Source organism: Dendrobates tinctorius, unplaced genomic scaffold (genome assembly GCF_039654945.1).
Source record: "Dendrobates tinctorius isolate UK_male_01 unplaced genomic scaffold, ASM3965494v1 ptg000059l, whole genome shotgun sequence".
In the NCBI taxonomy this organism is placed as follows: Eukaryota; Metazoa; Chordata; class Amphibia; order Anura; family Dendrobatidae; genus Dendrobates; species Dendrobates tinctorius.
In genome coordinates this window covers 1,260,713-1,287,664 of record NW_027361727.1, presented here as the reverse complement: position 1 = coordinate 1,287,664, position 26,952 = coordinate 1,260,713, and the positions used below count along the sequence as shown (strand labels likewise).

Here is a 26,952-nt window from a genome sequence, read left to right as displayed (position 1 = left end):
ATTTGCTGATGACACAAAGCTTGGAGGGATAGCTAATACTAGAGAAGGGAGAGAGAGGGTTCAAAAAGATATAAATAAACTGGAGCAGTGGGCAGCAACTAACAGAATGGTTTTTAATAGGGAAAAATGCAAAGTACTACATCTGGGCAATAAAAATGAAAAAAGCATATACAGAATGAGAGGAATAGGGCTAAGCAACAGCACATGTGAAAAAGACTTGGGTATACTAATAGATCACAGACTGAATATGAGTCAACAGTGTGATGCAGCAGCAAAAAAGGCAAATGCAATTCTAGGATGTATTAACAGAACCATACAGTCTAGATCACGTGAAGTCATTATTGCCCTCTGCTCCTCTTTGGTCAGGCCTCATCTGGAATACTGTGTCCAGTTCTGGGCGCCACATTTTAAACAAGAAATCAACAAACTGGAGCAAGTTCAGAAAAGAACAACCAGAATGGTGACTGGTCTGCAAACCCTGGCTTATGAGGAAAGGTTGCAGGATTTGGGAATGTTTAGTTTGCAAAAGAGAAGACTGAGAGGAGACTTAATAGCTGTCTACAGATATCTCAAGGGCTGTCACATTGTAGAAAAATCATCTTTATTCTCATTTGCACAAGGAAAGACTAGAAGCAATGGGATGAAACTGACAGGGAGGAGACACAGATTCGATATTAGAAAAAACTTTTTGACAGAGTGATCAATGAGTGGAACAGGCTGCCACGAGAGGTGGTGAGTTCTCCATCAATAGAAGTCTTCAAACAGAGACTGGACAGATATCTGTCTGGGATGATTTAGTGAATCCTGCTTAGACCAAATGGTCCAGGAGGTCCCTTCCAACTCTACAATTCTATGATTCTTTCTTTCTCCTTCTTCCTTTCTCTTTTCTCTTTCTTTCTCTCGCTCTCTTTCTTTCTCTTTCTCTTTTTTCTTTCTTTTTCTTTCTCTCTCCTTTTCTTTCTTTTTCTCTCTCTTTCTTTCTGTCTCTCTTTCTCTCTTTTTTTTTCTTTCTCTCTTTCTCTTTTTTCTTCCTTTCTTTCTCTCTCTCTTTCTTTCTCTTTTATTTTTCTTTCTCTCTTTCATAGATCAGTGGGGGTCTGACTTCGGACCGGCACCAGTCAGCAGCATTTTTATTGCTGATAGAATGGAGAGGTACTGCGCGCGCCCCATTCATTCTCTCCCTTCTACTGGGTATAAATGTGGGATAATCTGGCGATTGGGGGGGGGTCTCAGCAGTTATTACCTTTTCTTTTCGTAGGTGATAACTTTTTTTTATTGGTCAATCCCATTAAGCTTATGCAAATCCACTTTTTAAAAAAAAAAAAAAAATTTCCCTTACGGTGCATTCTGTCAAAAAAAATTCAGCAAAACCAACAATTTGCCATTTTTACCTCTTTTCACCAAAAGAAAATGAATAGAAGTGAAGCATTGATGCATAGATATAGCACATACCATATGTTAGTGGTTACTGGAGGTAATAAAATTGCACTCAGTTTCCGTTTGCAGCCGTCAGCTCTTCATTCATTCTCAGACCTCCTGAAATGAGGTTTGTTGCAGCCTGATACAAGTTTCCGATTTGTCTCTCTTATGGGAGTGTCCCTTTAAGAAGTATCTAAATGCTTCTTTCCCAGATCGCTTCCCTGATGGCCAATCATCTCTATGTAAGTGACAAGTTATTGAAGTGTATTGGAGATGTTAGAAACCAAACTGTTTTGGATCCAAACCTCAAGGATGGCTCTGACATCTGCTTATGACAAATCCCATGTCTTACCTTTGTAATACATCTTATCTGAGAAATCTGCTTCTTTCTCATCCTGCATTGATCTTTCACGCTCAAATAATGGGTAAAATATATACTCCGTAAAGACACATGTTCACGTTACTGAGATAGGAGGTGACAGTTGGTGCCTATAAAATTCTAAGGAGGTGGGAGGAGCTGGAGGCAGACACATACATTCTACTTCAAGCTCTCTTGAAACAACATATATAGTTCTCCATAGAACTTTATGAGCACCAACTGTCATCTCCTATTTCAGTAATGGGTTAATATGTATTCACTGAAGACTGATTTTACCCATGAATTGAGAATGAAAGATCAGTGCAGGAGGAGAAAAAAGCTGATTTATCTAATACAATATATTACAAAGTTGCTTATTTTTATGTGTATTATTGATTTATGGGTAAAAAGAATAAACCTCCAGTTACTCTTTAAATGGTCTTTAATTATCATACTGTAAAAGCAATTAGCTCTGTAGCTGTAGTGACATACCCTTTAATTTTTTATGGTAAATAAGAGGTCAAATTTCGATCCACATGAATAGTTGCTTTGGGTTGGGACTGTCTGCTCACTGACTGATCAGATTACAGCTGCGTATTGAAGTCTATGGAAAGGGAGGAGGAGCATAGTCGAAAAAAAAGGCAGAAAGATTTTTGTCTCACCAAAGAGCTGGACTCACAGCTGCACTGTTAAGTATTGCTATCTAAAGTCCTGCATATTACTGCTGCTTTTGATCATGGGTTACATAGAGACAGGAGAGTAGGAATCCCTCATGTCTGTGTGTGTGCTGTTTATGGCACACATCGTAGCACTTACTCACCACCCACCAGCTCAGAGACAACAGAAATTTAGAGCTGGCAGAGGAGAAAACTTTGAAAAAGTGTAGGATAAAATGTTCAGTAATAGTATTATTCCAACAGCCTAGTCTAATCCGTCACCTGAAATAGCAGGTATGGTTTACATATACTATCACTACATAACCAGGAAACTCCATTTCTAAGTTGTTGTTGTTGTTTCCGCAGGACCTGCCAACTAAGAGGATACCGTACCGTGCCAATGCCCCGCCTGGGTCCTTCTTTGCAAGAGACAATACAGCAAACTTCCTGTCCTGGTGTAGGAGTATTGGCGTTGGGGATACGTGTCTGTTTGAGTCAGAAGGACTAGGTGAGTGGAATCCATTCATCCATGATATACAGTGAGGAAAATAAGTATTTGATCCCTTGCTGATTTTGTAAGTTTGCCCACTGACAAAGACATGAACAGTCTATAATATTAAGGATTGATTAATTTTTAACATTGAGAGATAGAATATCAAAAATAAAATCCAGAAAATCACATTGTATAAATTATATAAATTTATTTGCATTTTGCAGTGAGAAATAAGTATTTGATCCCCCTACCAAACATTAAAAGTTCTGGTTCCTGCAGATCAGTTAGACACTCCTAATCAACTCCTTACCTGCATTAGACAGCTGTCTTACATAGTCACCTTTATAAAAGACTCCTGTCCACAGACTCAATTAATCAGTCAGACTCTAACCTCTACAACATAGGCAAGACCAAAGAGCTTTATAAGGATGTCAGGGACAAGATCATAGACCTACACAAAGCTGGAATGGGCTACAAAACCATAAGTAAGATGCTGGGTGAGAAGGAGACAACTGTTGGTGCAATAGTTAGAAAATGGAAGAAATACAAAATGACTGTCAATCGACATTCATCTGGGGCACTGTTGTGAACACTTTTGACCTGGCTTCTGAGTTTGGGCTCCCTCTGGTGGTTGCTGCTGGTAATGGAGCTGGTCGGGCTGACAGAAGTTAATCACCTGAGGAGGATGATTGGAGGTCAGGTGTTACAGAATGGAGAGATTTAAGTGAGCAACCTTCCCTCAGTTGTTGCCAGTGATTTGGTTTTCTTCCTGAGCATTTTGGAAGTCTGCTTGCCTCCTGCTTTGTCCTGCATCTTTCAGATAAGTTATTTGTCTGCTTGAATTTTTTTGCATTTGATCCATTTTTTACTTTCCTCTGATTTCTGCTTTGCTGGTGTGAGTTCAGCCTTGTGCCCTGCTGGGACCTCTGCTGAACTCTGCTCCACATGCCACAGCTCATGTCGGTCTTTTCAGTATTTCTAATCTCCTGTTATAGCAGTATCTTTTGCTTTGCGTCCAGTTCATACCAGAGTTCTGATTTAGTGGGGGAGCAGTCGTGTGGCCTCAGTACTTTTGCATATCAGACGCGTTGGATTTTTTCTTAGGGTTTTTTGCTTGATTGCAGTCAGTATCCTTTCCTGTCCTGTTCTATCTAGACAGTTTGGGCCCCATCATTTGCTTACTCTATTTTCTGCCTGTGTTTTGTGCCTCATCTTGTCTCACCGGCAATATATGTTCGGGGGCGATCTATTCCTTTGTGGTTCTACTCCGGGGCACTTTAGCTTTCCCTTTTCTCTCTTTAGGCTTAGTTAATTCTTTGGCTGTGCCGAGGCGTCTAGGGCATCGTAGGTACGTCCCACGGCTAATTCTAGTTGTGTTGTCAGTTTAGGGGTCTGCCATCCGCTAAGTTACCAACCTCACTGGTTCTCTGCTTGCCTAGTCTATTCCCCTGCTATCCTCCTCGGTTACCTAATCATAACAGGGCACCATGCAAAATCTCACCTTGTGGGGTATCCTTGATCATGAGGAAGGTGAGAGATCAGCCTAAAACTACATGGGGTGAACTTGTTAATGATCTCAAGGCAGCTGGGACCACAGTCACCAAGGAAACCATTTGTAACACATTACGTCGTAAAGGTTTACAATCTTGCAGTGCCAGCAAGGTCCCCTTGCTCAAGAAGCCACATCTGAAGTTTGCCAATGAACACCTGGATGATTCTGTGAGTGATTGGGTGAAGATGCTGTGGTCAGATGAGACAAAAATTGAGCTCTTTGGCATTAACTTTACTCGTCGTGTTTGGAGGAAGAGGAATACTGCCTATGGTCCAAAGAACACCATCCCCACTGTCAAGCATGTAGGTAGAAACATGTTTTGGGGGTGTTTCTCTGCTAAGGGCACAGGACTACTTCACCACATCAATGGGAGAATGGATGGAGTCATGTACCATAAAATCCTGAGTAACAACCTCCTTTCCTCCGCCAGGACATTAAAAATGGGTCTTCCAGCAAGACAATGACCCAAAATATACAGCCAAGGCAACAAAGGAGTGGCTCAAAAAGAAGCACATTAAGGTCATGGAGTGGCCTAGCCAGTCTCCAGACCTTAATCCCATAGAAAACATATGGAGGGAGTTGAAGCTCCGAGTTGCCAAGTGACAGCCTCAAAATCTTAATGATTTAGAGATGATCTGCAAAGAGGAGTGGACCAAAATTCCTCCTGACATGTGCACAAACCTCATCATCAACTACAAAAACCGTCTGACTGCTGTGCTTTCCAACAAGGGTTTTGCCACCAAGTATTAAGTCTTGTTTGCCAGAGGGATCAAATACTTATTTCTCACTGCAAAATGCAAATAAATTTATACAATGTGATTTTCTTGATTTTATTTTTGATATTCTGTCTCTCAATGTTAAAATTAACCTGCCCTTAAAAGTATAGACTGTTCATGTCTTTGTCAGTGGGCAAACTTACAAAATCAGCAAGGGATCAAATACTTATTTCCCACACTGTACATATGATGATGTTGCAATGAGCCGCTGTGGGTTTATGAAGATATTATGCTCGTAAGACTATTTTCTGGCCATTAAAAAGTCACTGGAAAAAGTTGTGATCTCGATATTTTCATTGCATCGATCACAAGAATTTAAACGCAGCTAGAATTCCTCTCATTTTCATGTAACATTGAGGGAAAAGTTTTAGGTAACAGTAACCTGTGATTTACAATGGCTTTTACATAAAAGACCCTGGTGGTCTATGGATCTAAGCCATGGCATACCTGTCTTTTATGGTTCTGACTTGTGAACTTGTGTCCTGGTGGCCTATAACGTCTATGGTCATCTATGGACCTGTGTCCTGGTGGTCTATGGATCTGACTCATGGAGTCCTGACCTGTGGACCTGTGTTCTAAGATTCTTATCTGTGGACTGTGTTCTAGTGGACTATGGTTCTGAGTCCTGGACCTGTATTCTGGTGGTCTATATTGTTAACGCGTGAAGCTGTGTTCTAGTGGTCAATAGAACTGACTTGTGGATCTGTGTCCTGGTGGTCTATGGTTCTGATCCATGGACCTGTGTACTGGTGATCTATGGATCTGACCTGTAGCGCTGTAATTTGGTGGTCTATGGATTTCACTTGCAGCCCTGTTTCCTAGTGGTCTATGCATCTGACTTGTGGAGCAATGTCCACATTGTCTATGGATCTGACCTGTGGACCTTTTTGTCCTGGTGGTCTGTGGTTCTGACCTGTGGCGTTGTGATCTGGTGGTCTATGAATCTAATTTGTGGCTCTATCTCCTTGTGGATTTTGCTTGTGGATCTTTGTCTTGGTGGTTTATGGTTCTGACCTGTTGGGCGATGTTCTGGTGGTATATTGATTTTTCCTGTTTACCTTTGTCCTGGTGGTCTATGGATCTGACTTGTGAATCTGTGTCCTCGTGGTCAATGGATCTGACTTTGTAATGTTTGTCTTGGTGGTCTATGGATCTGACCTGTTGACCTTTGTCCTGGTGGTCTATGGATCTGACCTGTTGAGCTCTGTTCTGGTGTTCTATGGATCTGACTTGTTGACCTTTGTCCTGTTGAGCTCTGTTCTGGTGGTCTCTGAATCTGACCTGTGAATGTTTGTCTTGGTGGTCTATGGTTCTGGCCTGTGGATCTGTGTCCTCATGGTCTATGGATCTGACCTGTGAATCTTTGTCTTAGTGGTCTCTGGATCTGACCTGTGAATGTTTGTCTTGGTGGTCTATGGTTCTGGCCTGTGGATCTGTGTCCTCGTGGTCTATGCATCTGACCTGTGAATCTTTGTCTTGGTAGTCCATGGATCTGACGTGTGAATCTTTGTCTTGGTGGTCTATGGATCTGACCTGTTGACCTTTGTCCTGTTGAGCTCTGTTCTGGTGGTCTATGGATCTGACTTGTTGACATTTGTCCTGGTGGTCTGACCTCTGCAACTACGTATCAGCAGCATTATGGAGACATTACCTTTTCTGTACAACACCCTACACTATAATTTTCATTGTCCCACAAAATTTTACCTACATAGACTTCATTGATGTGGAACTTTCTATATTTTAATAAAGAAGATCCATTAGTCCAGAAAACCTGATAATCTGGCATCTCTCCAGTCCCGAGGCGGCCAGCTCAGAAGTGTTCTGTACGTCTATGGTAGGTATCATTTTTCTCTTCCACTGAAGCGTCTTTATCAGGACTCATCACGTTATGAAGCACATGACGCCTTTCAGCCCGGCACATAAAGAACTGATATTTTCATCAGAAGTCAGATAACTGGAGGCAGGATAAATGGGAGCAGTGTCTGTGGATGAAAAGGCTTCTATCTCTGCCTGGACTGACACCAGATCCCTCCGCGCTGCGTCCTCTTTCCACCCTCTTTGTGAAAGTGACTCCGAGTATCGCCTGGTTGATCTGCTCCATTGTCAGAAGGCCTCCGATAAAGCATGGAGGACTCTCCATGGAATAAGACTTCACTTTCGTCTCCGTATCTTGTCAGGCCTCTGAGACGATGAATGGTGACAGCGCCACTTTCATCACATCACAAAGATGGGTGATCCATTTACAGTCCCTGTCACTGGTGACAAAGACTTTCTAAAATTTAAAGAGTCATTAGCATAAAATAAACTTTTCTACTGGATTAAGACATAATGTCCACTGCCGCTTCTACCCTCTGCACCACCAGCCCCCTCACTCTGCCCGAAAAATCCATTTCCCAGCAATGATAGCCACTGCCCATCTTCTGGCTGTGTCCCACAGAGTATGAGGGTGCGTTCCCATTTTGGGAGGCCAAGTCCTCCATAATTCTCTTTACAGCAGCAGATTAGGAGATTTCACTCCTCTTTGCAGAAGCAATGCCACCTTTGCACCATCATAAGTCTTGTGCACCTTTCTGCCTGCCTGGGCATGCACAATGAAGCCAGGTGTACCTTCACCTGCTTCATCCACGCTCTGCGTATGCCAAGGCACGCACATGGGCAAAATTTAAAAAAGTTATCAATCTCATGATCCTTGGCGTAACTGCATGATCCGAAGCCGGACTAGTCCAGGGTAAGTGATGCCCCAATGGACCAGTTGGTTGTGGTGGATCACTGAAAGCTGATTTTTTTTTTTTTTAGTAGATGGAAACATTTGCACTCTTTTTTTTTGCTTTGGTAGCTATAGGGGATATGACAATTTCCCTTTAAGAGGAAACCATCAACATGCTGCTGGCTTTAATGGACATTTTTTTGGACTTCCCTTTTATAATAAAAAGTGCAGAAAATAACACCCATAAATGCAGTAATAATGATCATCGCCTCATGTGGGCTCTTTCTCTAAATCTGTTGTTAATTGGAAACCATCAACATGCTGCTGGTGATGGATCGTAATTCGGATGGATGTTATTTATCTTGTGAGTGCGTAATGGAGTATAATGAATAATTACAAAATTACGATTTTAGTGAAGGTTCCCCATTCTATATAAACAGCCATCAGAATTCCAGAAAAAATACACTTAATATTACACACTCGTACGTGCTCCTCATATGTGCATGCGTAAGTGCATCACTAACTGGTCTAGGTGCACACGGCTGTATTTTCTCTCATCGAGCCAATTGTGCAAATCATACTCTTATCAAACTCTGGTCATAGTGCCATCCGATTTTACTCAAATAAGGATGAGATGGAGAAAAAAATTCTCCATTCTGTCAGTTGGTGGAAATCGGACTGCACTCAGATGTCATTCGAGTGCAGTCTGATGTGCTCCATGGACTCATTGACTTGCATAGTCAAATATCATCCAACTCGTGCATGCTGAGACTTTTACCTGGATCTGGGATATATATATATATATATATATATATATATATATATATATATATACAGTATATATATTTATCAGGATGGGGCCCTGGATAAGGGACACAATATATATATATATATATATATATATATATATATATATATATATATATATATATCAGGATGGGGCCCTGGATAAGGGACACAATATATATATATATATATATATATATATATATATATATATATCAGGATGGGGCCCTGGATAAGGGACATATATACCAGGATGGGGGATATATATAGCAGGATGGGGCCCAGGATAAGGGACTTATCCTAGGATGGCTGGACATATGTACCAGGATGACCCCAGGATAGGAGATATGTATACCAAGTTAAGAGACATATATACCAGGATGAGGGACATATATACCAAGATGGGGTCAGGATGAGGAACACACTGTATCTACCAGGATGGAAGACACATATATCAGGATGGGAGGAGGCAATCCAAATCTTGCATCGGGGCTCATCAGACTCTAGTTACACCACTGCCATCAACATACTGTTCTTTACCAATCTGTATCTTTAATTCTGCATCACTTTTTAGTACGTGGACTGTATAACTGTATTCTAATTACAATCCCATTCTGGGAAACCACTCTTAACTATATAAAGTGCCGGAAGAGTTACAGAAAAAAGACATTGACAGTAAGTCTAAAAATCCAGGATCCGTTTTTGTAAATGTCCTTTGGACGGTATCCTGTTCTTCTTTCATACTCCGCATAATTTAGACGTTGTGCCTTTAAGAAAGTCCTATTATTTCGGACCATACTTCAGGCCTGGCTCCAAGAAACTTCTCCGTTCTCCAAAACAAGGACAAAAAAATATTTTTTGTTTGTTTTGTTTTTTTTTTTTACTTTACCAACTTGATTTTGTGGCAGCATAAAAGTTTATCCGTGGCACAAAATTCAATTGTAACACACAAGTGTATGGAATTTTCCTGAAACAGAACCCGGATTCACTGTGCACAAAATTAATTTTCTCAGCCTGGAACAAAACTAATTTGTCTTTTACCAAAATATATTTAGTGCAGCTATAAGCGATTAAGTGAACATGATGCGCAGTTACATAGATAGACGACATAATTCACAAGCGGGACGCTGAGTCTCCTTCATCCACCTCCGATCTGTCCACTCCTGATATCTAAACCAGAGGCAGACATTTATAAAAGAAAAGAAAAACTTTTTTTTTTTTAAAAAAGGAGAAAGGTCAGCATTTAATAATGGATTAATCCATTTGCATGGGGACCATTAATCATAAGCAGTACTGTCCATCAGCTGCCGGCTGCGCTGACAGCGCTCTAGACGGCGGCCAGGCTCTTCCATAAAATACATTATAAAATATTATAGATTTCAGATGCTCCACGTTCCAAAGGAAATCACATTCTGCAATTTGGCCTGCAGCCCGAAATGCGTCAGGTGCTGAGTGCTAGATATATGGTGATACACCCCCTACTCCTATGTCACTGTAAAGCCTGGCAGATTTACTGCTGAACAGTTTGTGACAACCCCTGTAGGAGCCGCAGTGGCCACCATAGGAGTAATCTCCAAACTTGTCCCGAAACTTAGAAAGTTTTCAAAATCTTTTTTCTGTGTAAAGGTGGGCTGAGGAATATTCTTTAATATGGGGCTTTCCTGCATTGTGTAGAGTTTAATCATTTCAAACATTTCCAAAACCAGTACATACATTATTTTTCCTGCCCTATTTGTTACATTATGTCTACACTGAGACACTGTATCAGCTTAGAGTCAAGAAAGTTTAGGTTAGGAAGGATTGGGTGCACTAGATACACTGTACCAAGCCCTTAGCTGTGAAATGTGTGAGGTCGGTACAGGTTTCCAGACACTGGATGTAAATAATGAACAACAACAACTACTACCACCACCACCACCACAACTACTACCACCACAACCATGACAACCACAACCACCACAACTACCACAACCACCACAACAACCAACACAACTACCACCACAACTATAACTACCACAACAACCATGACAACCACAACCACCACCACAACTACCACCACCACCACAACCACCACAACAACTACCACAACTACCACCAACACAACCACCACCACAACTATAACCACCACCACAACCACCACAACAACCACCACCACAACTACCACCAACACAACTACCACAACAATAACCACCACCACAACCACCACAACAACCACCACCACAACTACCACCAACACAACTACCACCAGAACTATAACCACCACCACAACAATAATCACCACCACAACTACCACCAACACAACTACCACCACAAGTTGGACCATTCACTTCGGACACCTTGGTCACAAACATCGGGGCACCTCAGGGGTGTGTTTTGTCCCCGTTACTGTTTTCTCTCTATGTGAATGATTGCATCTCTTCAGCAGACTCAGTAAAAATCTTGAAATTTGCCGATGATATGACACTGATTGGTCTCATCGGGGGAAATGCTGAAGACTTGTATCAGAGTGAGGTGGAAAGAATATGTGACTGGTGTAAAGCCAATAATCTTGTACTCAACATTAAAAAAACTGCTGAGATGGTTGTGGATTTTAGGAAAGATCAACATGAGATACTTCCAATCTACATCCATGACGAAGTGGTTCTTAGGGTCACAGAGACCAAATTCCTTGGTGTTATCATCTCTCATGATCTTAAATGGGGGAAAAACGTGGATGCTGTTATAAGAAAAGCACAACAGAGGATGTTCTTCCTGCGTCAGCTGAAAAGATATGGTTTGTCTAAGAATCTGCTGATCTTATTCTTTAATGCTGTCATCAGATCTGTGATTTGTTCCTCTCTGATAGTCTGGTATGGGGGAGCCACTGCGCATGACAAACTCCGCTTACAAAGGACTTTCAGAACAGCAGAGAGAATTATAGGTTCCCCCCTGCCTAAAATCCAGGATCTTTATGATAAGAGTATTCGATCCCACGCATTGAAAATTTCATCTGATCCCTCTCACCCGGGACACTTCTCATTCCAACTACTCCCTTCAGGACGTCCCTTCAGAGTCCCCAAATGCAGCACCAACCGCCATATGAACAGCTTCTATCCACTCTCTGTTCAACAATTAAATCGTCATGTGTAGACTATATACTGTATCTGTCTTGTTAGATGTTACTTGTTGTATCTGTTGTTATATATTATGTTGCCTCTTTGCCACAAAGAAATCCTTGTATATATGTAATATGTACTTGGCGATAATAAATTTGATTGATTGATTGATTGAACTATAACCACCACCACAACAATAACCACAACCACAACCCCAAAAGAGTGGAGTGCATTGTTTTCTGATACATCCCTAGAAATAAGCTGTTATCTATAAGGGAACCTGGCAACAAGTGTTTCAGTTTCATGTAGTGCCACCACAGGAGATCTGAGGTATTACATGGAGTCCATTCAAATAACTGATCTTCCAAGAAGGACACGGCAGGTTTTCTTTGATCTTATTCTGAACTCCAACTATTTATTTGAGGTTCCTAATATGATGAATTGACCTCTATCCACACCCAATATGCTAATAATATATTTAAAAAAAATGTTCCTACTCTAGAAAAAAACTTTAAATTAACAGATTCCAGATAAATAATAGAACCATCTAGGGGTTTTACCCAGTATACACAACTGTCCCATGTTACGGGAATCTCATGAAATGGTGCATAGTTTATCCTATTGTGGCCCCAAAGTGGTCATTTCTGAAAAGATCAGATAGTGCTTAAAATGTCCAATAAATAATGATTAAAATAACAAGAGGTGCCAGTAAGGGCATAGCTGACACTTGCTGACATTCTTCCAATTAGGAATTATTTTATGTACGAATTTTGAACTGTGACATCACCTATTGTAATTGGTGGATCCTATGTTATCTACTGTATATAGAGGTGTTATCAGTCATACAGGAGGAGGAGGTGAGCTGTGACATCACCTATTGGGAATGGTGGACAATGGATCATGTATTATCTACTGTATACCGAGGTGTTATCAGTCACTGTACAGGAGGAGGAGGAGGTGAGCTGTGACATCACCTATTGTGTATGGTGGATCCTGTGTTATCTACTGTATATAAAGGAGTTATCAGTCATTGTACAGGAGGAGGTGAACTGTGACATCACCAATTGGGAATGGTGGATCATGTATTATCTACTGTATACAGAGGGGTTATCTGTCATTATACAGGAGGAGGAGAAGGTGAGCTGTGATACCAACTATTGTGAATAGTGGATCCTGTGTTATCTACTGTGTATAGAGGTGTTATCAGTCATTGTACAGGAGGTGGAGGTGAGCTGTGACATCACCTATTGTGAATAGTATAGATTTTACCTGTCATTGTTATCATGTCTGTCATGATAATGAGACTGTGAAATGTCTACTGTGCAGAACAGGAAGTGTGACTCTAGCATAAAGCCCTGTGGCTAGTGTGAAAATTTCAAGATTTTAATTTTTTTTTATTACATACGGTAGATTTTGTATGAATGAGCAGTATTATTAGTGATTCTAGTGAAGTTGTCCTGAACGCTGGTCCCTAGTGCTGCCCTATTTTCTTATGTAGATAATGATATGTAAAATTGAAGAAAACATTTTCAAACTGTAAAAAAAAAAAAATGCATAAAAACCTGATTTAAACAATAGGTCATTTTCTGAAGCCGTATTCGCTGTAGTGAAGGGCGCTGGTGACACCACAGGGATTATAATATTGCATCATATTATTATCGTTTAATATTAAATTATATTAATACTTTATATTACACATATTCCAATATAAAATTAGATTATTTGCTGCAGAATAACCATAATTTTTCATGATAATTTATTTTTATATGTTTAATTTTTTTTTTTTTTAGATTTCATTTTTTTTTTTATATATATTAACCTGTAAATCTTTTCCTCCTTGTGTCAGCTGAATATATTGACGGCTGTTTCTCCGTTATGGTAGGAAATCATTGTGCACATGGACATCCTGTCAGTCCTCATTTCACATGTGATCATCATCATTATTATTAATGTCACTGGCGTTAATACTTTCCATCTTTCCTGTATCCTTTGTATTATAATTTCTCATAACTGTCAAGATCTCTGCTTGCTGTCAGTGAACCAAACCTTCCTGTTTTACATCCAGAGATGTGACCGATAACCTGCAGTGACTTCTCACAGCTGAGGATTTGTTGCAATAGAATCTGGTCAAGACAGTCCTCTGTGAGTGATCGGGTCTACTGATGACCTGAGCAGAAATCTCACCTGTCCGCACCGGCTTGTAGATGTCAGTAATAAACACATGATTCATTTACACTAACGACCTCATTAAAGTCATGGCACCCATCACTGAAAGCTGTGATACGCCAATCCTTCACTGCACTCGTGTGGCTACATCTGTCTATAAGCATGTCATTATTGAGGAGTTCCCCTTTAAGGGGGCCACCTTGGCACTAATATTGATGATCTGTCTTAGCAATACCCATTTTGGGGGGGAAACCTGACTGTTGTGCCCCTTGACGATCAGCTTTATCCCCTGTTCATCAAACATTAATGGCATATTTGAGTCATCGATGGTTGTGCAGAGGTCACCGCTTAAACCTGTTCACAATTAACGTGTGCATACCGCTTTAAGAAGAAAAAAAAATGGAAAAATAGAATTTTAATTGTTCTGTTTCTTACTTAATTGTATCCATTTCCAGAAACCTTGGCTGACAACCAATAGACATTGTCCCAGCTGACAAGTTGTCACCCAACTTTTCTGGGCTCTTGAAAGGTAAACTGCACAGTTATATAAAAACGGGCCACCCCTGATAGACTGCAGAGGCGGTCGGTCACCAAGACAACAAACAGTAAACTATAGAATTTAAAGTAGTAGTAGTAGTAAGTGCAAAGTTTAATTAAAGTTTTAAGAGAGCATTATTTTTTATTCTTAAAGGGAAACACCCATTAAATATTACTGTTTCCTTATATTGCCACAGCTGACTAATTGCTTTTCGTCCTTTGCTCCTCTAGTTCTACATAAGCAGCCCAGAGAAGTTTGCCTGTGCTTACTAGAGCTGGGGAGAATTGCGGCCAGGTGAGAAGATACATTCCAAAAATATTTATTCTTTTTTTTTTTTTTTACATTTTTTACATATTTGACTTTTCATTTTTTTCTTTCCTCCTGTGATAATAATCTGCTGCAGTAACTGTGACCGATAGTCCACATCTTGGAGGCAGATGTGTAAATGAGCAACTGAGAGATCCTTTCATGCTCTGCTCCATTATATTAAAGGGTATGTAGACTTGTGCAATCGGGTTTTTATTGCTCCAATGCATCTGAAAGCAAAAACAAAGTAACTGTACAAATAGCCTCCAACCGTATTATGTATACAGCTCCTTGGCAAATCACTGTAAAATTGGAATTTTATTGCTATGCAAATTAGGCCTGCAAGTGCACTTACAGTGGGGAAAAAAAGTATTTAGTCAGTCAGCAATAGTGCAAGTTCCACCACTTAAAAAGATGAGAGGCGTCTGTAATTTACATCATAGGTAGACCTCAACTATGGGAGACAAACTGAGAAAAAAAAATCCAGAAAATCACATTGTCTGTTTTTTTTTCATTTTATTTGCATATTATGGTGGAAAATAAGTATTTGGTCAGAAACAAGCAATCAAGATTTCTGGCTCTCACAGACCTGTAACTTCTTCTTTAAGAGTCTCCTCTTTCCTCCACTCATTACCTGTAGTAATGGCACCTGTTTAAACTTGTTATCAGTATAAAAAGACACCTGTGCACACCCTCAAACAGTCTGACTCCAAACTCCACTATGGTGAAGACCAAAGAGCTGTCAAAGGACACCAGAAACAAAATTGTAGCCCTGCACCAGGCTGGGAAGACTGAATCTGCAATAGCCAACCAGCTTGGAGTGAAGAAATCAACTGTGGGAGCAATAATTAGAAAATGGAAGACATACAAGACTACTGATAATCTCCCTCGATCTGGTGCTCCACGCAAAATCCCACCCCGTGGGGTCAGAATGATCACAAGAACGGTGAGCAAAAATCCCAGAACCACGCGGGGGGACCTAGTGAATGAACTGCAGAGAACTGGGACCAATGTAACAAGGCCTACCATAAGTAACACACTACGCCACCATGGACTCAGATCCTGCAGTGCCAGACGTGTCCCACTGCTTAAGCCTGTACATGTCCGGGCCCGTCTGAAGTTTGCTAGAGAGCATTTGGATGATCCAGAGGAGTTTTGGGAGAATGTCCTATGGTCTGATGAAACCAAACTGGAACTGTTTGGTAGAAACACAACTTGTCGTGTTTGGAGGAAAAAGAATACTGAGTTGCATCCATCAAACACCATACCTACTGTAAAGCATGGTGGTGGAAACATCATGCTTTGGGGCTGTTTCTCTGCAAAGGGGCCAGGACGACTGATCCGGGTACATGAAAGAATGAATGGGGCCATGTATCGTGAGATTTTGAGTGCAAACCTCCTTCCATCAGCAAGGGCATTGAAGATGAAACGTGGCTGGGTATTTCAACATGACAATGATCCAAAGCACACCGCCAGGGCAACGAAGGAGTGGCTTCGTAAGAAGCATTTCAAGGTCCTGGAGTGGCCTAGCCAGTCTCCAGATCTCAACCCTATAGAAAACCTTTGGAGGGAGTTGAAAGTCCGTGTTGCCAAGCGAAAAGCCAAAAACATCACTGCTCTAGAGGAGATCTGCATGGAGGAATGGGCCAACATACCAACAACAGTGTGTGGCAACCTTGTGAAGACTTACAGAAAACGTTTGACCTCTGTCATTGCCAACAAAGGATATATCACAAAGTATTGAGATGAAATTTTGTTTCTGACCAAATACTTATTTTCCACCATAATATGCAAATAAAATGAAAAAAAAACAGACAATGTGATTTTCTGGATTTTTTCTTCTCAGTTTGTCTCCCATAGTTGAGGTCTACCTATGATGTAAATTACAGACGCCTCTCATCTTTTTAAGTGGTGGAACTTGCACTATTGCTGACTGACTAAATACTTTTTTTCCCCACTGTATAGGAGTTTCTGTGCACTTGCAGTTGATGGCTCCTCTTAGTTTTTCCCCACCAGCACCGCCATCCACTACTTGATTTACAATGGAGCGTCGAGGTGACGTTATGCAGGAGCCATAGACTGCAAGTACTGATATGTCAACCAGTGCACTTGCAGGCCTAATTTTCAAATGTATAAGAGCAGAATTTTGGGATGGCAGATGGCGATGTAATGGGCTCCTTTCATAAAGGAAACCTGTCGCCAGCTTTTTTGCTTACAAACCCTGCCCATCTCCATTAAGACCATGTGACTTGGTCCCCTACAACCTTATATATATCCCTAGGGGTTTACCTCCAAAAATGTGTTTTATACATGTCCCTTGTTGCATGTAAATTGCGTGGTCCGATCCGATGGGTGTCTCTAGATTGTGATCCCCGGTCCCTTCAAACGCCACCTCTTTTTTGAGTTATGCAGCTGGCACCTCTGAGGATATTAAAGGGGTTGTGGGGACCTCATTCCCATGGCGTGAAAGGTGATGGGCCGAATTTGTAAGCAAACACCCTTGCGCTAAGGATAGTGATAGTTTATTTTAGATGCACTGCGGTGAAACCTGAGATTTGGTTGCACAGTTTACCTGCCCTTTAAATCCTCTTATTTTGCAGTATTGTCAGATATTCTGATGTTAGGGAAAATATTTGCTTCTGTTAGTAGAAGCTGCGCCGCAACGATCGCTGAAAGATCTACAGTAGGTTCGGGATGAGTGCTGCACGTAGGCTGCTGTAAATCACATTTGGTCAGAATGGGTTAACTAAGAATCTATCAGTGAGCTCAGCAGGATGGGGGAGTTTTAGGGGTTCCCCAAGAGTGGGAGCACTTTATAGGGGCTTTCCTACAAGTTTGGGAATAATTTGTCTCTAATTCTTTTTTTTTTTTTTCTGGCCAAGAAAATCCCTCTTTCCCCAGGATTATCATTTAATGGGAATCTATCAGTGTGAAAAAAAAAAAAAATAACAAAATGTATCATCAGATAATGTGCTGTTTAGGTTGTGTTGAATGTATCGGTCACTTTTTATTAATATTTTTCGTATCGCAATCATCACCTTTTCACGTGGCCAATAATCGTAATTTAAAACTCTGTGTGACCGATTCATTATTTTACTTTTTTTTTCTCTGTAACTTTTCTCTTTTGCTTTGTCTTGTGGCATTCGTTGACGTATTTAGTGCCACATGTTTGTGAACTCAGCACAAAATCAAAAATGCTTCTTATTTTTCACCTTTTTTTGCAACCTTTCAACGCTAAACAAGTCGCATGTTCTGCTAACGTGTTGCAAAATTTACGCAAAAATTACAGATGTCCATAAAATTACACCGGGGGGGGGGGGGGGGGTAGGTGAAAGTTCAGACATTCGTGTAAAAATGTTTAGACGTCTTAAAATGTAGCAACTGATGAATTAGCTGGAAACCTGCCCACAATGATAAACATAAGAAATAGAGGAAAAATAGGAGAAAAAATACCAAAAACTTAGAAAAAAATGTAAAAATGAATTGGGTCCTAACTTCCTATTGTTTCAGAAAATAACACACGTACATTAGCCACAATGGTCTGACACTGGCCCTTATCTATTGTATTGAAGGATCTAATGAGCGTGTGTGAAGTAGAGAAGGTGAGCTGTGACATCTTCTATTGTGAATGGTAGATCCTGGGTTATCTACTATATATAGATATGTTATCAGTTATTGTACAGGAGGGGCAGGAGGTGAGCTGTGACATCACTTATTGTGAATGTTGGATCCTGTGTTATCAGTCATTGTATAGAAGGAGGAGGTGAGCTGTGATATCACGCAGATCGTATGTCATCAGTTATTGTACAGGGAGAAGGAGGTGAGCTGTAACATAACCAATTGTGAATGGTGGATCCTGTGTTATCTTCTGTATATAGAGGTTATCTGTCATTGTACAAGAGGAGGTGAGCTGTGACATCACCTATTGTGAATAGTAGATCCTGTATATCAGCTGTATATAGAGGTGTTAATAGTCATTGAACAGGAGAGGGAGGGGGTGAGCTGTGACATCACCTATTGTGATTGGTGGATTCTATGTTATCTACTGTATATAGAGGTGTTATCAGTCATTATGCAGAAGGAGGAGGTGAGCTGTGATATCATCTATTGTGAATGGTGGATCCTGTGTTATCTACTGTATATAGAGGTGTTATCAGTCATTGTACAGGAGGAGGTGAGCTATGACATCACCTATTGTGATTGTTAGATATTGTGTTATCAGCTGTGTATAGAGGTGTTATGAGTCATCGTACATGAGAGGGAGGAGGTGAGCTGTGACATCACCAATTGTGAATATTACAGAGGTTTATTAGTTATTTTAATCCTGCCTCTGTTGATAATGAGACTGCTGAAAACTCATCCTGAAAGGACTGGGAACCAGCAATCTAAAGCCCCAGTAGCCAGTGTGATTTCTAATTTTTTTTAATACAGATTGTGATATGAAAAATATATTTTATAAAAAAAAAAAATACATTTAATACAAAATTCTGATTTAACTAATGGGCCATTTTGTGATGATACTTTCCCTTTAAGCGCCGTCCACTGCTGGTCTGAGGATTAATCTCTGGCTTTGGTAAAGATTATGCCTGTGTGACTTCACCGTGCAGGTAATGGAGATGGAGTAGATGGAGAGTTCCTCATAATGTTGTATTTTATAGGCAGCAGATTGGCGCGGGCCGGCGGCGAGGGAGGTGGTCATATTTTGGTGATTTGAGCTGCAGGCACAAGAGAGCTGTGTGTGCTGCAGCCACATCTCTTATTTTATGGCCTGGCCCGTGTGCAGGTGTAGGTTCTCCATCCTCAGGGACGTCTGTGATTTATGGCCCACAGGACCGGCCAGACAGACAGGAAGTACAAGGAATCTTTATAGCCATTCCTTCCCGGCTCGGGGAGTGTTTCATCCAAACCGCCGACCGGTTCCCTCCACTTCTAGGTTTCCATTGTTCTTGGCGTCTATGGCGCAGCGCTGCTGTTTGCAGGAAAAGCACAATCGCAGATGACAGAATTATAGGTCGATCCGTGCCGTGTCCATGATATCCCAGCGTTACACTGGGGTTTCTACGCCAAGTGCCCCTCTACGTACAGAAATGTAACCCCCAAGTCATGTCTACAAAGTATTGCTTTGATTTATGCTCAATGTCTGGGGGGCAGTAAGGACCCTCTTGTTGTAAGTACTTATCCCCTTATTAATAGAATATAAACACATGGGCCATGCACACAGTGAACAAGTCTGTAGGACAGTGTTCACACCACCAAACAGAGAAGTATGGAGAGGGGTACATACATTTTGTGGAGTAAAGTAAGTGCCCCCTCCACATCTCACCTTCCATGTCTCAATAATATCACTCATAGGTGATGGGAAAGATTTAGGGGGCAGAAATGTCATGAACGGACTTGTTACCCCAGTGGCTCCTATTACAGGACCGCGCTGACATCAGTGGCTGCTCTGTCACATGTTCGAAAAGGCGGAAGGCATGGTGGGGGGTTGATGTTATATACCGGGGAGGGGGGCTGTAGCTTATACACTGGGGCCGAATGTTATACACCGCAGGGCGAGGGACCGGATGTTATACACCAAGGGAAGAGGGGACGGATATTATACAGCAGGGGGCGTGGGCCAGATGCTATACACCAGGGGGTGAGGGGAAGGATGTTATACACCAGGGGCGAGGGGCTATATGTTATACACCAGGGGCGAAGGGCCGGATGTTATACACCAGGGGGCGAGGGCCTGAATGTTATACACCAGGAGGCGAGGGGCCAGATGTTATACACCAGGGGGCGAGGGGCTGGATGTTATACACCAGGAGGCGAGGGGCCAGATGTTATACACCAGGGGGCGAGAGACCAGATGTTATACACCAAGGGACGAGGGGCCGGATATTATACAGCAGGGGGCGAGGGGCCGGATGCTATACACCAGGGGGTGAGGGGAAGGATGTTATACACCAGGGGGCGAGGGGCCGGATGTTATACACCAGGGGGCGAGGGGCCGGATGTTATACAAGGGACGAGGGACCGGATATTATACAGCAGGGGGCGAGGGGCCGGATGCTATACACCAGGGGGGGTGAGGGGAAAGATGTTATACACCAGGGGCGAGGGGCTATATGTTATACACCAGGGGCGAGGGGCTATATGTTATACACCAGGGGGCGAGGGGCCGGATGCTATACACCAGGGGGCGAGGGGCCAGATGCTATACACCAGGGGGCAAGGGGCCAGATGTTATACACCAGAGGGTGAGGGCCTGGATGTTATACACCAGGAGGCGAGGGGCCGGATGTTATACACCTGGGGGCGAGGGGCTGGATGTTATACACCAGGAGGCAAGAGCCCAATGTTATTCACTAGGGGGCAAGGGGCAAGATGTTATACACCAGGGGGCGAAGGGCCAGATATTATACACCAAGGGGCCAGATGTTATACACCAGGGAGCGAGAGGCTGGATGTTATACATCAGGGGCGAGGGACCGGATATTATACACCAGGGGGCCGGATGTTATACACCAGGGGGCGAGGAGCCGGATGAAATGAGAGACCCATGCTGACCTTATGAGTGGGATTGACCAGAGATCTCCTGATATTGAAGGAGCACAGAGTATTTCAGGAGAGGCGTGAGCTGGTCTGGTGGGTGGTCACAAGCTGAGGTTTACGTATTATTATCACTTTCACTAAATATTGCATTACTCTTGTTTGTATTCTATAACCTTCTCATTATCGGACGCCCTCAGGTTTGGTGTGGAGCCGCCTGGATTAATAAAACTGGAAAAAGAGATTGAACAGGAAGAAAAACTTTCAACCCTCACCCCGTCACCGTCCTCCTCACCCACAAAGACCACATCTGGGAAAAAGAGCGCTGGAAAGTTACTAGATGATGCTGTAAGTTCTGTGACTCTTTCTGAGCCCCTGCGACATATACATTACATTATATCTACGAGGAGACATCTTCCCCCCGCACTAGGTCAGCGGCGGTGCAGCGCAACAGTTTATCCATTCTCAACCCTTTACGTGGTCTCTGTCGCACTGGCAGGGCTTCTGGAAGCTGAGATATGTGGAGCTGTTTGCAGGACCACATGAAGAGAACATTGCAGTCACTGTTGCTTTTCATGGGCAACATGGAGAAAACTAAAGCTCTGCGGAGTGAGGACCCTACAGACAGCTCCCAATATCTCAGCTCCTTGCGGGTATAACATAGGGGAATGGTTTGACTTCTATCGCTTTGATTTTTTAAGTCCCGTCTCTAAACAGATTAAACTTTTGTATTTTTAGGTTCAACGTATCTCCGAAGATCCTCCTTGTAAATGTCCCAGTAAATTCTGCGTGGAGCGTCTTTCTCAAGGACGGTACAAGGTCGGAGAGAAAATCCTTTTTATAAGGGTAAAGTTTTTTTTATTCTCCGAGTTCATTTATAGTTTATTTTATATACGGCATATATTATATTTCTAATGTTGATGTGTCAAAGCTTTGCTCTGTGCTTTTAATGTCCCCTAGTGTCAGTATGCAGCTGGAAAGCAGCCGCATTTATGTAATTTATCATGTAGACTGGAAGACCTCACTAGAGACTTCAGGAGCCCATACGGTCAGGATCAGGAACTTACTTAGAAAACCAATTTACTATTCCATTTCCGTAGAAAGTAAAATGGGACGCTACAATATAATGAATTTCTTACATTTATATCCGTCTTTTCATGGGTAGGCGGACACGTCGCAGTCACCTACACGCTGCTTCATCAAATGCAGAGTTTTGTCGGTACAAATGGTGTAATCTGAGAGAGATGGTTATGAAGCAGTTCTGGCCATTTTCCAGCTGCTGCATAAATAAAGTAACTGGGCTTTCTGTGTGAGACAGCAGAGTCCTGGAGGGGCAGCCGTAGACTGCAAGCAATTTACTGTCAACTTGTCTACGTGCCACCCACACTTCGTGCCACAGTCCCAAAGGATCGTCCACTTCACTGATGTGACTGGCAGTCTCTGTGTGGTTGTTTAAAACCTGTCACCAGGTCAAAAGTCTCCTGATTTTCCACTTATTTTATTCCCACTACTCCGCTGAGAAATCTGCTTTTTATTTCTTTTAAATCCACCATATGGTTCCAAAGATATGGGCATTTTTATTCACTGCTACTTTTTATAATCTTTCCACGGGGGCATGGCTCATATGGTAATTATGCAGAGCAGCCTAAAGACACGCCCCAGAGGATCCTGTGAACCACGCCTCTTTGTTATGGCCATCAAAATTAGCACTAAGTAAAAAGGCCTATATCTTCGGAACCGTATGGCAGATTTAAAAAAAAACAAAAGACGGCACGCTCAGGACAGCAGAGGGAATATAATAGGAGCAAAACCGGAATTCTTTTGACCTTCTTTAAACCGTAAGATTTCACATAAAACAATTCTATAAAGAGAATCTAATATAGAGAAGGGGTCAAAGCATGGCACAAAGATGGATCCCTAGATTTTTGTGTCATGCTTAGTGTTGAGCATTCCGATACCGCAAGTATCGGGTATCGGCCGATACTTGCTGTATCGGAATTCCGATACCGACTTCCGATATTTTTTCAATATCGGAAGTCGGCATCGGAATCGGAAGTTCAAAGTTGATTGACAGCCTGACGTCATCAAGATGCGCGGTGTGTGCGCATCATGATGCGCCGTCATTTCGGGCCTTCCGGGGGTCTCTGCCGGCCTGCCGGGGGGCTGTGTGGACTGCCCGGGGTCTGTACCGGCCTGCCGGGGGGTTGTGCCGGCCTGCCGGTGGTCTGTACCGGCCTGCCGGGGGGCTGTGCCGGCCTGCCGGTGGTCTGTGCACCCTGTGGGGGTCTGTACCGGCCTGCCGGGGGGCTGTGCCGGCCTGCCGGGGGGCTGTGCTGATGTCCGGGGGTCTGTGCAAGCATCGTCCGATGGGACTACAAGTCCCATCTGGCGATGCCTGCTACCATGACAGTGATTGACACATTAGCCAATGATGGGACAGTAGTAGTCCCATCATCCGGCTAATGTGTTAAATGTTAAAAAAAAAAAAAAAAATACTACATACATACTACATGCATGCTACATGCATGCTACATACATACCACATACATACTACATACATACTACATACATACCACATACATACCACATATATACCACATACATACCACATATATACCACATACATACTACATACATAACACATATATACTACATGCATGCTACATACATACTACATGCTACATATATACTACATACATACTACATACATACATACTACATATATACTACATGCATGCTACATACATACTACATGCTACATACATACTACATATATACTACATGCATACTACATACATACTACATGCATGCTACATACATACATGCTACATACATACCACATACATACTACATACATACTACATACATACTACATGCATGCTACATACATACTACATGCTACATACATACTACATATATACTACATGCATGCTACATACATACTACATGCTACATACATACTACATATATACTACATGCATGCTACATACATACTACATGCTACATACATACTACATATATACTACATGCATGCTACATACATACTACATGCTACATACATACTACATATATACTACATGCATGCTACATACATACTACATGCTCCATACATACTACATATATACTACATACATACTACATACATACTACATGCATGCTACATACATACTACATGCTACATACATACCACATACATACTACATACATACTACATGCTACATACATACTACATATATACTACATGCATGCTACATACATACTACATACATACTACATGCTACATACATACCACATATATACTACATGCATGCTACATACAATACATTCATACAATACATACATAGACATACAGTACATATAACATAGAGTAACATACTTACCAATACTTGTCACATTGTTCCCCGAAGCCATTGTCTTTTACGGAATAAATATTAACATAACAAACCACAAAAATACTCACCCACGATCCGAAGCAGTCCACGAGTGTGTCCCACGACGATCTTGGGTAGAGAACTGCAGCATCAGCTGTTGCTGCCGTTCTCTACGGGCTGCAGGACCACGCAGCAATGGCATAAAGTGAGACTAGGGACTTTTTTTTTTTTAAGTGGCGGAGGAATACAGTGCGGAAGGATACCTACCTTCCGTCATTGGATTCCTGCAGCCCGTTGAGAACGGCAGCAACAGCTGATGCTGCAGTTCTCTACCCAAGATCGTCGTGGGACACACTCGTGGACTGCTTCGGATCGTGGGTGAGTATTTTTGTGGTTTGTTATGTTAATATTTATTCCGTAGACGACAATGGCTTCGGGGAACAATGTGACAAGTATTGGTAAGTATGTTACTCTATGTTATATGTACTGTATGTCTATGTATGTATTGTATGAATGTATTGTATGTAGTATGTATGTAGTATATATGTGGTATGTATGTAGCATGTAGTATGTATGTAGTATGTATGTAGCATGCATGTAGCATGCAGTATGTATGTAGCATGCATGTAGTATATATGTAGTATGTATGTAGCATGTAGTATGTATGTGGTATGTATGTAGCATGTAGTATGTATGTAGCATGCATGTAGTATGTATGTAGCATGCATGTAGTATGTATGTAGTATGTATGTAGCATGTAGTATGTATGTAGTATATATGTAGCATGTAGTATGTATGTAGCATGCATGTAGTATATATGTAGTATGTATGTAGCATGTAGTATGTATGTGGTATGTATGTAGCATGTAGTATGTATGTAGCATGCATGTAGTATGTATGTAGTATGTATGTAGCATATATGTAGTATGTATGTAGCATGTAGTATATATGTAGTATATATGTAGCATGTAGTATGTATGTAGTATGTATGTGGTATGTATGTAGCATGTAGTATGTATGTAGCATGCAGTATGTATGTAGTATATATGTAGTATGTATGTAGCATGTAGTATATATGTAGTATGCATGTTGCATGCATGTAGTATATATGTAGTATGTATGTTGCATGTAGTATATATGTAGTATGTATGTTGCATGTAGTATATATGTAGTATGCATGTTGCATGCATGTAGTATATATGTAGTATGTTGCATGTAGTATATATGTAGTATGAATGTAGCATGTATGTAGTATGTAGTATGAATGTAGCATGTATGTAGTATGCATGTTGTATGTATGTAGCATGTATGTAGCATGTAATTTTTTTTTTTTTTTACATTCAACACATTAGCCGGATGATGGGACTACTACTGTCCCATCATTGGCTAATGTGTCAATCACTGTCATGGTAGCAGGCATCGCCCGATGGGACTTGTAGTCCCATCGGACGATGCCTGCACAGACCCCCGAAGCCTGCACAGCCCCCCGGCAGGCCGGCACAGCCCCCCGGCAGGCCGGCACAGCCCCCCGGAGCCTGCACAGCCCCCCGGCAGGCCGGCACAGCCCCCCGGAGCCTGCACAGCCCCCTGGCAGGCCGGCACAGCCCCCCGGCAGGCCGGCACAGACCACCGGAGCCTGCACAGACCCCCTGGCAGGCCGGCACAGCCCCCCGAAAGGCCCGTACAGACCCCAGAGAGGCTGTACAAGGGAAAAACAGGATTTTTCTTATTCCGATACCGGAAGTCCCATAGGCTTGAATGGGACTTCCGGTATCGGAATCGGCGATACCGATACTTTTTTTTAAGATCGGCCGATCCATTCCGATCCGATACTTTGAAGTATCGGACGGTATCGCTCAACTCTAGTCATGCTCCATCCCCTCTACTCTGCATCACATTATATCAGACTTTCTAGAAGTGCTATGGTATTTTCATTTTATTTTGCTCTTTTACACTTAAGAAAGAGGGGTGATTTAAACTTTTAAACTTTTGTTTTTTTTTTCATATTTTTTAAAAGTATTTTTAATGTTTTTATAAGGGACTTTAACTTCTGATCTCTTTATTGCTTATAAAATACACTGCAATACATAATTATCAATCTGACGCTCTTCTTATGAGTGTACCAACACAGCAGACTGGTGGGTCGTCACTAAGCCCCCGACTGCAATGATAGATGTGGCGTGGAGGGAGGTTGC

At 41.9% G+C, this 26,952-nt stretch overlaps 1 protein-coding gene across 4 annotated transcripts in view; it reads left to right on the top strand.

Annotated features, from left to right (window-relative positions):
* Positions 1-26,952, top strand: part of GAS2 (growth arrest specific 2) — a 109,155-nt gene that overhangs the window by 57,976 nt on the left and 24,227 nt on the right. For all 4 annotated transcript variants that reach the window (XM_073578281.1, XM_073578280.1, XM_073578277.1 and 1 more), the window contains 4 exons: positions 2,800-2,941; positions 14,777-14,840; positions 21,587-21,734; positions 22,125-22,232. In XM_073578281.1, coding sequence (XP_073434382.1) covers positions 2,800-2,941; positions 14,777-14,840; positions 21,587-21,734; positions 22,125-22,232 — 462 coding nt within the window. The remainder of the gene's footprint in view (positions 1-2,799; positions 2,942-14,776; positions 14,841-21,586; positions 21,735-22,124; positions 22,233-26,952) is intronic.